Consider the following 12,045-nt stretch of genomic DNA (forward strand, 5'->3'; position numbering starts at 1 on the left):
AGCCTGGGGAACCCGGTCCGGTCCAGCAAGGCATACTGGCTCTTGCCGGTATGCCGTACCGGCTTACTTTCACCTCGGTGTCAGTCCTCCTGTTACAGGAGGGTTGATTGGCGCTGGCATACGCTCCAGTCAATGGATCGCAGGGCCAGAAAGGGCCATGTTCACTTGCCTTTTGACTTGGTCACAGCCAAGATCATGATGGGCACGCCAATCACAGAGGAGAGGACCCAGATGCAGACGTTGATGATCTTGGCTTTGGCTGGGGTGCGGAAGTCCAGAGCCTTGACCGGGTGGCACACGGCAATGTAGCGATCCACGCTCATCATGGTCAGTGTGAAGATGCTGGTGAACATGTTGTAGTAGTCGATGGAGAGGACCACCTTGCAGAGCAGCTCCCCGAAGGGCCAGGTCTCCATCAGGTATTTGGCACTCTGGAAGGGCAGCGTGCTCGTCGCCAGGGCGTCTGCAAGGGCCAGGTTGAAGATGTAAATGTTGGTGGCCGTTTTCATCTTGGTGTATCTGAGGGCACAACGTGAAGGACAGATGTTAAAGTGCATCAGAGTTTTATTCAGTGTCAAGGGGAGATGGGTGCTGGGTGGAGACTAACTAAGGCCCAGACCCTCAAAGGTATTTAGGTATTGAAACCAATGGGATTAAGACCCCTAAATACCGTTGAGCACAGGTACCAACTTTCTTCTTTCCAGATGGCTGCTCCACCCCCAACTCTGCCCCAAGGTCCTGCCTCCACTCCGCCCCTTGCCTCAAGGCCCCACCCTTGCTCCGCCTCTTCCTGCCCCCACTCCGCCCCCTCCCCTGAGCATGCCCCACCCTCGCTCCGCCTCTTACAGCTCCTGCTCCCCTTTCTCCCCCCCCATGCCTCCCACCCACCACAGCTGGAGCTGTGAAATTGACAAGAAAGCTGGCTCACAAGCCAGGCTGCTGTCCGGCCTCCACTCCAAGCCAGGCTGCCACCCAGGCTGCTGCAAACCCTACTGCCCCCTGCCAGGAGCAGGGCAGCCGACTGAACTCCGGGTGTAGATCTCCCAGCCGGAGGCAAGAAACCCCAGCAGGCCTGGGGTTCTGCGTGGAGCTGAGATCCCTGGCTCTCAGTCCTCCACACTTCAGGCGTGGAACCACTCCTGGTGAGGATGCGTACCACTGACAGACGGACGGTAGCGTGGACATGAGCCACCTCAGTAATTAATGCGAGAAAGTCGCAGCGCTGTGAATGGCCAGTGTAGACAAGAGGTAACATAGGTCGATTTATCTTTGGAATGTAGACTGTGAAAAAACACCCCCCTGGGTGCAGCAGGTTTCAGCGCTGTAAAGCGCCCGTTTAGACAGTGCACCAGCGCTGGGAGCTGCTCGTGGAGGTGGTGTTTTTAGAGCGCTGGACGAGCTCTCTCCCAGCACTGCACCGCGACTACACAAGCCACATTAAAGCACTGCTACGGCAGCCGGCGTAGACTAGCCCATAGCCTTAAACACGTGCTTAAGTGGTTTCCTTAAAATTACACCCATGCTTAGGTACTTGGCTGAATTGGGGCTCTAATTAGGAAAAGAGTAGAATAAAGTTCAGACCCTGCCGAGGTTCTAATCCCATTAGCTGAACAAGGAGGTAGTAATCATTTCTGTAGCTAGATTGGAGAGAAAACCTATTGCTTTGAGAATTCAAAGGAAGATGAGGTAATAAGGCATGAAAAGTCTTTCAGACAAGGCCTCGTTTCAAATTAAACCAATTTAATCTATCTCTGCAGCTAGAGAAGCAGTTAGGCAACCTTCTTCATATGGCTGGCTGCTTTTCTTTCTTTCTTTCTTTCTTTCTTTCTTTCTTTCTTTCTTTCTTTCTTTCTTTCTTTCTTTCCACTCAGTTTTGTTTTCTACCAGATTGCTTGCAGAAATCCATTCAGCTACCTAAGGGAACTAGCGTGCTGAAATATCATGATTAATAATATTTCTTTGAATTGTAGCTTTTTTCCCCTCAGCTTCCCCAAAGACTTTACAAACTTTATATAATGGAGCCCAGAACAACATGAGTATTAGAACCATTTTAGAGCAGGTAAATGGAGGCATTCAGGGACACATTTCCAGAAGAGCTCTGGGCCAGGTTTTCCCTGTGTATAGCAGCTCCTACTGTGACACTTACAGCTAGCTTTTCAGAAGTGCTCAGCACTCAATGTGCACCTGACATGCTGATGTCTTTTGACTATCTGTCTGCTTATTGAGATGCCGGAATAATTTAGCTGCTTATTTCAAGCCACTGTTCAGGATGTCTAAAATCTGGGTATTTATTTAGATGCCTAAATGGGAGCTGAGCTCTTCTGAAAATCTGGCCCAAGAGATTAAGCAGTTTATACAAAATCAATACAGCCAATGGCTAGCAGGTCCTGGAATAGAGCTCAAGAGTTTTGCCTTCTCACCGTATTCTGCACTAACCACTAAGACGCTCCTTCCTGTTTGCAGAATGTTTCAATGCATATTAAACATGTAGAAACAAATGCAATTAGCTATTTTCATAAAGGCACTAGGGATGAGGTCCTGGGTCCCTCATGAAACATTGAGAATGTTCAGAACATGAATTAAATTAATTTTTTTCCTTTTGCCCTTTAAATGATGGGATCCCACCCTCAGAAGGTCTAAAAGGCCGCATTCCTGCATGAGTCAAAATCTAGAACCCTGAATATTCTAAAGGGTTCCAAGGTCTTCAAGGTTCTGAACTGTGGAATCTATTAAGCTCCCAGCATTCATAAAGATCTACGGGCATAGCCCCAGTCTGGTCTTGGCCAAGTGTTCTTGACTTTGGAATTCGCTTCCCCAGTTGGTTGGAGTGCTGCGGAGTCTGTCCACCACAGGGGCATGCTGCAAACCAGACCTACTTGAAGTGGAGAAGAGGTGTGATCGGTGTTCGGTTCTGATGACTGCCCAGGAAGGGGGTCATCACAGCCTTGGGAGGTGTTGTGGTCAGTCATGAGCTGGACCATGAAAATTGAGTTTTATGGACAGGTAGGCACCAGAGGCTTAGGCAGGGTCTGCTGTGTATGTTATGCTGCATGATTTGTCCTGGCACCTGAGAACCAGGTGGTCCAGGGTAGTAGGAGTGGAATGAAAGGCACAGTACGTGGTAGCATCTTGCCCTTCCTGCTTCAAAGTAACAATGGGTCTCCTGCCTTTTCTGATTAGTGATGTGCACCACAGCCTAGGGACTGACTGGCGGCCAGGCCCCGTCATGTGGTGCAGGTCTGGTATCTGGGTACCCTCCTGCTGCAAAGACACACCAGAAGGAAGTAACTCCCTACACACTCTTCCCTAGTGAACTTGACCTTGTGGCTGGCCCAAACCTGGAGTGCAAGAGTTGGCCCGTGATCCTGACCCCTTTTCAATGGAGTCAGCCACAATCCTAGCCCTTACTCTCCCTGAATGCAAGTGTGATCACCCTCTGGGTGGGAGCAGGATTTGAACCCAGTACCATTCACAATAAAAGCATGGCCCCTCTGCTTTGTGAGCTACAGAAGTAACTCAGTAAGCTGGTTGCAGTAGTAGGTTGTTATATGGACCAACCCTAGAGATGGACATGGCACCCACTGTACCAGTGTGTTACACATGGAGGGCATCAGCAACCCCTTAAATGAGTGGCAGAGCTCATGCTCTAGCCTTTGCTCCCCTACAGCCTCCAGGGGAATTCTGGGTGAGTCAGCTGGGAACACCCACCACACTGTGCCCCAGCCCCGTCCCACCAACACGCAGCCCAACCCTCATCTGCAGAACCTCTGGAGCTCCCCCGCTCCCCATGCAATTCCAACCATGCCCTCCAGTCTTGACCTACAACCCCCACCCAGCTATCCCAGATCTGGGCTTCCTGCACATAGAGCTCAGCCCTGCCCTGCAGCACCCTCTGCTTTTCCAGTCTGACGTGGCCAGTTGCTGGCAACCACGATCTGTCCCTAACTGGGCACTTTATCGGGAGCTCTGTGGATTTAGTTAGTGTAAAATCTATTGCTCAGCGAGCACGTTGCTGACTGCAGCATTGCGTTAGCCGCATGCTGAAAGAGAAGAGGCTGCGTTCCCTCCAATATTCATGGCTTGGAAATCCTCTCACAGTCCCCGGGCGCAGCTTCGGCGCTTAGCAGGAGTTTATGGCGCTGCTTGCGACTGCTAAACACCAGAGATCCCTGCAGACGCTCTTCCTGAGGAGATTAAGTGTCATTTAGGTTTTGATCTATGGTTGGCTGAGCATGCGGGCAGAGCGAAAGAAACCTTTCCTTGGCTAAATGCCAGCCACGGGCCTCTGGTCATGGAGAAATTATTATTCCAAGATGATGGTTCCTTTGTAATGGAAACACGCTGTTCTCACACTAAATTGTAACGGGGGGGGGGGGGAATGGGCTGTGTAGTCTCTCACCTCGCTCCCCTTTCGTCAGTCTCTTTCTGCGGAGGGCTGTAGGTACATTATTGAGCCTCCTTTCTCCAAACAGAAAAAGATCCGCTTGTGTGCTGTGGCGGAGGGGGAGCCCCTACTGTGTTCTCCCCTCGGAAAGTCGTTCCTTAATTCTGAGCGCTCCTCACCCACGTTTAAAGCGCAGAACCCATGTTAACTGGTTAATCTCCACAACGCCCCTGCTGGGCAGGGATGATGATGGTGATTAATAACTAATATTACCAGGGCTGTCCCTACCAATTATGGTGCGCTACACAGCCCGAGCACCATCTGCACCCCCCACGGAGGGTCTGGGCTGCACTCAAGGCCTGCAGGGCCGGGGAGGCAGGATCTGTGGGGGGGCCGCTTTGGGGGGCACCACAGGCCCAGAGCGGCCCAGGGGATTAGCGGGGGCCCGGCGCCGGCAGCAGAACGACCCAGCCCCAGCCTGCTCCGCTCCCCCCATCCCAGCCGTGTTGCTCGGGTTGGGGGTGTTGGGGAAAGGACTGCCCCTCCGCACTCATTTGCAGCGGGTAGCGGAGGGACACAGTTGGGGGCTGGCAGAGTGGAGCGGGTTGGGGTCGGGTTGCTTCGCTTCCCACCGCTGCCTGTGAGTGCGGGGTCGGGCCCGACCCCTGCTGCTGGCGCAGGCCCCCTGGTAATCCTCCGGGCTGCGTCCATCACTGGGGGAAGAGGCTTGGGGGAAAGAGGTGGAATGGGAGCGGGCCAGGGGCGAAGACTAAGAGGTGGGGCAGAGGGAGTTGTCCCTAGGAATGGCCCAGTCCCTTGCAGTGCGTGCAGCCTGTGGGGGGTGGCCGGGGGATAGGGCTGGCCACCGGAGCTCGTGCTGCCATGTATGCAGCATGCAGCTGCCTAGGGCACCATGAAATTTGGGGCAATTTGGGCCACAGGTGCGTATTCTGCATATGCCTAGGGACGGCCCTGAATATTACTGTCGTGCCTAGAAGCCACAGCCAAGATGAGGGCCCTATTGTGCTCGCCCTTGTGCGTACACTTAATGAGAGAGTCCAAAGGGCTTCTGATCTAAAGAGGCACATCCCAGAGGAAGTGTCATTGGTGTTCGCATCACCTCTGCTTCCCAGCTGGAGAATTCAGGCCTGGGAAGATTAGGCAACTTGCCCAAGGTCACATGGGAAGTCTGGCAGAGCCAGGAGCAGATCCCATGACACAACCTGGAGGTGCTCTTTCCTCTTCTCGAGCAGCCAGTGCTCCCCCTTGCAGGTGGGCCGAACTGCTGAAGTTACACATAGGAGCCATATGACTTGCTCACCGTCCACACAGGGCAGGGCAGCAGAAGAGCCAGGATCAGATCTCAAGCAGACCAAGAGCACAGCCTGCTAATTGGACAACTAGACCACACTGCCACGCTAGCCAACCCTTGAAACAGAGTGGGGGTGGAGGGTGCAAGAACACAAAACACCCTGGTCACCTTCCCACCAGGCCCACCACTCCCTTAGTATGGATGGGGAAGTACCTGTGCATAGGGAAAGGAGATTAGATTCCCCAGTGGAGTGGCAGGTAGATTATTCCATTCACTTCACCTTTAACCCTCTCTGTGTCCGGTATATGCCCTGAGCTACCATGTGTCCCACCTCCTCTTGATCTGTGCATGACCCCAGGCCATGCAAGTCATTTCATATCTTTAAACGATAATGGCCTGGCGGGGTACCTGGAAGCAGCAGACTCCCTCTGACAAAATTTGTTAGTCTCTAAGGTGCCACAAGTACTCCTTTCCTCTGACATTGGTAAAGTACAAGGACTAAAGGTTGGGTGCCCCATTGTTTTCAAGAGGGGGAAAATGAATGTGACTTTGTTAGGTGGGACAGAAGAAACATGGCTCTTCCTAAGCCTACCGAGGAGTTGCTGTGTAGGGAAGAATCACAAAGTAGCCTTCATGTCTATTCAAACCCATGATGACAAACAGTTAAGGGAGAGATAAAACAGGAGCCTAAACCATCTTCCAGCCAGGAGTCGCTTTCAAGCCAGTGCAAAGCACAACTCTTCAGCAGGCCTCCTCGTTGTGCTGGGCTGACATAAAGCTGGCCTCGCTAATTAAACACAAGTGCAAGCTACAAAGCTAGAACATTAATATTGCTTCTGTCGTCTCATGTACAAACCCGTCCTTGCCCCCAGACTGAGAGATGCCTGGTTCTGTGACATTCAATCCCACATGTACCTTCCCCAATTTCACCCAGAGTTACCCCAGCAATGAATTTGGTCCCAAGTGTTCTCATTAACCCTCATGTACTAGGTGTGGAGACAACTAACCCTTTGGTTAAAAAAATATGCAAAGCATTTAAAACAAGGACACGGCCGCACATCCACCCAATTAAAGTGTAGGGGTGAGCCGCAAATCAGACCAAAGGGAGAAACCGCCATGATCAATAGGATAGTCAAAGCACAGAAAAGACTCAAAGCAGGGGCATGGGCCATATTCCTACCCCAGAGGGCTGGATAATCCAGTCAGGGGTTCTCCTCTGATCCCCCAGATGGAAAGCACAACCAGTCTGCATTTATGAGAGGGGCACACATACACTGCTCCAGCTGCTAAACCAGCCGGGCTAACGAGGCAGTGAATCGGCAGTGGATTGAAGTGTGAGAATGAAACAGACTTTAGGCCTGGGAAAAAGGGAACAGAAAGGCTGCAGAATCCCACGGGAAGGAGGAAAGCAAACCAGTGGATGTTTTGTCACCATTAAAGCCTCAGGCTTGCCCAGAGACAGGGAAAAAGCTAAGCGTCCCCCCCAGAAGTGGTCCCTCCTGGTTAGAGTGAAAGGTTAGTGGCAAAGTGGGAGGAAGGATTCTTGCATGGCTTGTGCCTGTTCTTACAGGTAAATAACGAAAGGGCTTCAGGTGAGCCCACCCCGGAATGGCAGTTCTAAAAGTTACCTTTGGTTTAAAATGCAGTGACTTAAAAACTAGCAGGGCCTGGTTCTGGCCACCTCTGCCCTGAGTGGCCGTTTACCCCTGTGCAACGTTGGGGTAAAATGCTAGCACCCTGAGTGTGAAAGAAAGAGATCCAGCTGAGGATCTGTCCCACTTCGCTCAGCTCTGCTCTCTCGCACGCCAATGTCAATCAGGGGTAAGTCCAAGGAAGCCACTGGCTCTGCACTGGTCAGGCTAGGGTTACCAAGAGCATTATGGGATGGCACCATGGTCCACCCTTCCCTTGCTTGCTGGTGTGTGAGTGGGAGTACTCCCTTTTCCCGCAGGATCTGCTGGGCTGCAGCTGCAGTGGACTAAAGCAGCAAGTTCCCAGCCTGTTGTCTGGCGAGTAAAGCATTTGTCTTTGTTGATCTAAGCAAGCTCTTTACAAAGCTAGTGCAAATGAGGGCAGAGGTTTGGCTTTGCTTTGTTTCCTCTCTTTGCACCGTGTGGAGGGTACAGCGCTTCTTTCCCAGTAGCTGATGCGGGTCAACTCCTAGGCAACACCGTTGGGGTGCTGTTTATTCTGGAGGCAGGGAGGGCTGGTGGATAGAGCGCTGGGGTGGGACTCAGGAGGCGTGGCTGTGTTAGTGGGAAAAGCGCTAGATAAGAGCCAGGTAGGTTGGTTATTTTGAAAATTGGGCTCCAGCTGTGAGTGCCCAGCCCTTGAGAATCTGGCCCCATGTGACCTCCCCCAGGGTCACACAGACAGTCTGAGGGAGAGATGGAAACTGAAGCTAGAATCAACAAAGACTATCCTGTCTCTCTAGCCATGCCAACAGTGGGCAGTCAGGAACATTTTTGATCTAGGACACCAGGGCAAACTTCTATCTGTATCTAGGTACCACATGAATCCAGACAAGTTGAAAGCTGCTGTTTACACATTCCCAAGGTGTTTGGAGATGCCTATAAACACCTGTCTTAGTTTCCTCTATCTATATGTTAATTATTGTTTCCTGTTCAGCGTTATTTAGCTCATTACCTAGCGATCAATGTAACTCTGCAAATTGCAAGCACCTTGCGAAACACTCTAGGCCAAACTCAGCTCTGGTGTAAGCTGGTGCAACAGAGCCCCGCCCAATTATACCAGCAGCAAAACTGTCCCCGCGGGAAGGGAGCATAGATAGGCACTTATGCCTTCTGCATGTGCAGGTGGGAGCTGTGGGCATGTTTGACTGCAGCACCACGCTCCAAAACTTTCATGGGTTGTTGAACTTAAATGCCAGGACGGTGGCAAAACTGGTCTTATGAATATGCACAGCTAGGTACATGGATTTTCATACATTATCTGGGAGCAAATCCTGCCATGGCCTGCCCGGCTCTATCCAGACAGCCACACAGTGGTTCCATTCAAGTCAGGGGGAGCCAAGATTTTTGGGGGGTTCACACCCCCTGTGTGGTGCCGAGTTTCACACCATCACATGGGGAGGGATCAAGTGGAGGTGAGGCCTGGGCCAGGCTGGAGGAGCGGCTGTTCTATAGATTCTCCCACCCTCCCCCTGCAGAAGGGCTGGGTTTGGGTCATAGCAGCGACTTCATGGCTGTACAGCTCTGTGGTCTCTGGAAAGCGCAGGATTCTGTGCGTCTCCCCAGGGTCCAGGCCGTCCATATGGGCCAGGTGCAGGGGAGTAGATTCGCCTCCTTCATGATTGCTGCTTCCTTTGGGGTCAATGCTTTTCTACCAGGCATGCCCAGTGGCATCTCCCGTACCTGCACTAACTGGCCTGTCTGACTCCCCCGTGACTTTGGGGACCATTAGCCCACTGAGGCTGTGTTCAAGGAGCCCTTTGGCCAGTCCTGCAGCACAATCACTGGGTGGGAGACTTAAACGGCTTAGCTGACTCCCTCAGAACAGCAGCCCCTGTCGCAAGACGACAAGCACGTTCTCTCAACGTTCTCTTTGCCACCAGGGATTTAAAGCTGGTGAACTGGCTTAGTCACTTGTCAGACTCAAAGCCCCCACCCAAAGACAGGAGACGGTCTGCAGCGAAGGCCGTGGGACCACCCACCAGGAGAAGTTTTCATGACGTGGAGGAGGATGTGAAGCCTTGATTACTGCTGGGGTGAAACAAGAATGGGGTGAACAAGGAGGTTTTAGGGAAATAATTTCAGGCTGACCCACTGCGTTCTCTTAAAATCACAGTCAGATTCACAAGGATGCTGATTCTCATCCCCAGAATATGCTAAACCCGAGACTCTGTGCACACTGCAAGCTGGGAATCGTGGTAGGGGAAGGAGCGTGGGTAGCTAATACAGATATGGCCTGACTTTCAAAGGAGCCGAGCACCTGCAGCTCCCATTGACTTCCATGGCTTGCCGAGTATCTTTGCAAACAGGGCCATTAGTGTCCTCACCAGTATTTAAAGCCTCTTGTCAGAGCGCCCTGCTTAAGGGGAGGCAGGATTTGAACGTGGGTTTGCACATAGTTTGGCTGCAGTGCGGACATGGTGTTCCAGGGTTACAGCAGGTCTGGGTTAGTCAGCACTTCCAGGATGCACAGCCCAGCCGTGGCCCTGTTAGTCCTAGCACAGAGGTCACTGCCAAACTAGGAGTGAAAGGCAGAAGTGGTTTGAAGGCTTTACACATTACAAATAAACACGCTCGGGGCTTCTTGTAAGCCCGGGCTCCGCAGACACACACGGTCTTTGAATTCACAGGAAAGTGTTCAGGTAAAGGCAAACTCTGGGCCGAGCAACTGGGCTGTTCCCTTCTGAGCCTGCTCCCGCTCCAATTAGAGGCAACCAGAACTTTGCTTCTGCTGGGAGCTGGATGGAGCTCTAGGGATGTCTTTGGGGCGGGGAGTGGGAGTGAGGGGGGCAGAATGAATTCTCCCCCAAAGGCTGCAGAGGAGCAGTGGAGTCAGATGTCCCTGCTGCGTCCATGTCCCTATTGCACAGGGGGAATGCTGATGGACGGGTGAGTTGCCTTGCACCAGCCTCCCTCTGTAGTGTTGGGGTGCAGAATTTGCTCCCCAGTGCTAGCCGCAGTGGCTCACAAGAGTTCTACCAGGGACAGTGTGTCTTCACCACATGGTTCTAGACTCAGAGCTGCTTCCTTAGCCGTGGGATACAATGGACTTAATAATCAAAGGGCCAGATTCTCAGCTGCTGTAAATCAGCATATGTCTGTTGAAGTCAATAGATCAGCCCTGATTTACACTGGCTGGGGATCTGTCTTAGCCAGGATCACGCTGGGCTTCTAGCCCATTACTCTTTTGTTTTTCTGCAGCCCCATAAAATCCAGCTTTATGATCTTGTCCCTTTCCCTAATTAGCTTATAAATGTCAATTCTCTAGTTCATAAGAGAAAATAAGATTGGACTGATCCTGGTTTCCAGCCACTGAGAATCCCTTCCCCTTGCTTAATGAGTTCAGCTGCTAAGAGGTTTAATGGACTTTGGCACTGCTCTTGAACCGTTTATCATAATGAAGCGATACTGACGCGATTATTTCCATGCGCACCCGCGCCGGGATGGAGAGCTGGACGCTGAAGGGCCAGGAGGAGACACTCTCCTTCCCACACAATTGCCTAATGAGGAGAGGGGGTTCCATGCGTTGGAAGAGCCAGGTTGGAAGGGAACCCCAGCACAGCTGGTATCTCTAGTTCTCCAGCTAAGGTCCCACCAGAGCATGAGTTTCAGATTTGATCTTATACCTGACACAGCCCTGCAACATCCTGTGAAATTATTACTAGGAGAATTACGGTAGCTTCTACAGGCCCTGATGAAAATCTCTGCTCATTTGTGCTGGGCACAGTCTGTACGTATCGTAAGAGACAGCGTCCTGGCCTCAAAGAGCTTGCAGTCCAAATAGACCTGGCAGACAAAGGATAGGAGAGGGGAAGTATTCTTAAACCCATTTTACAGATGGGAAACTGAGGCACAAGGAGATGATGTATCAGAAAATGAGGTGTGGCGGGTCAGGCCTAGTGATTGGAACAATGGCAATCGGTCCTAGGGGTCAGAGCTAAGACTCAGAGCTGGAAACAGGAGTCAAGAGCAGGCTGAGACCTGTGGATTCTGTCCCCACTACCAGGGAGAGGAGAGTTCCAAGTCATGAAGTGACATGTGGCAGACTGAGCTGCTCTTTTCTCCTGTGAGGCTTATATACCTGCCCTGAGAGTCACCAGACCAGCTCCTGGCTTGTGGATTGGCTGGAGCATAGCACAGGACTGATTCAGCACCACGGGGTGGCTTAATCAGGTGCTAGTTCAAGGACGACATATCACCACACGTGAAGTAACCTGTCCACGGATGGAGTTTGCGGCACAGTCAGGAACTGAACCTGGATTTATTGATCTCTGGTACCAATCGGGCCCCTTATCCCTGTTGTACCAATAGGGAGCTGAGTCCTGTCTACACGACGCTCATCTCTATGGTATCTGAGCCCCTCCAATGGCTATGTTCTCTTTCTCCCCCTTCCTTGACACCAAGAAGCAGGCTCAGGGTTTGTTTGGTTATGGACTGAGGGCACTCATCTGGGTTAAGAGGGTAGGTTTTTCGCTTGGCTGTGGATGGGGTGGGACTAACTGCGTCCTTCTCCTACTCTGCGTCTGTTCTACGGTCATCTCCAGTTCAGTGTTGCTGTAGCCGTGTTGATCCCAAGATATTAGAGAGACACAAGCTCTGTGGAGCTCAGAAGCTCGTCTCTTTCACCAACAGAAGTTGGTCCAACAAAAGATAGTCCC

General features: G+C 51.9%; 1 protein-coding gene across 1 annotated transcript in view; it reads right to left on the reverse strand.

Moving 5' to 3' along the window:
- OPRD1 (opioid receptor delta 1) overlaps window positions 1-12,045 on the reverse strand; it is a 34,363-nt gene that overhangs the window by 11,941 nt on the left and 10,377 nt on the right. The window contains exon 2 of the mRNA XM_048825497.2: window positions 170-519. Within this exon, the coding sequence (XP_048681454.1) occupies window positions 170-519 (350 nt within the window). The remainder of the gene's footprint in view (window positions 1-169; window positions 520-12,045) is intronic.

Source organism: Caretta caretta, chromosome 19 (genome assembly GCF_965140235.1).
Source record: "Caretta caretta isolate rCarCar2 chromosome 19, rCarCar1.hap1, whole genome shotgun sequence".
NCBI lineage: Eukaryota > Metazoa > Chordata > Testudines > Cheloniidae > Caretta > Caretta caretta.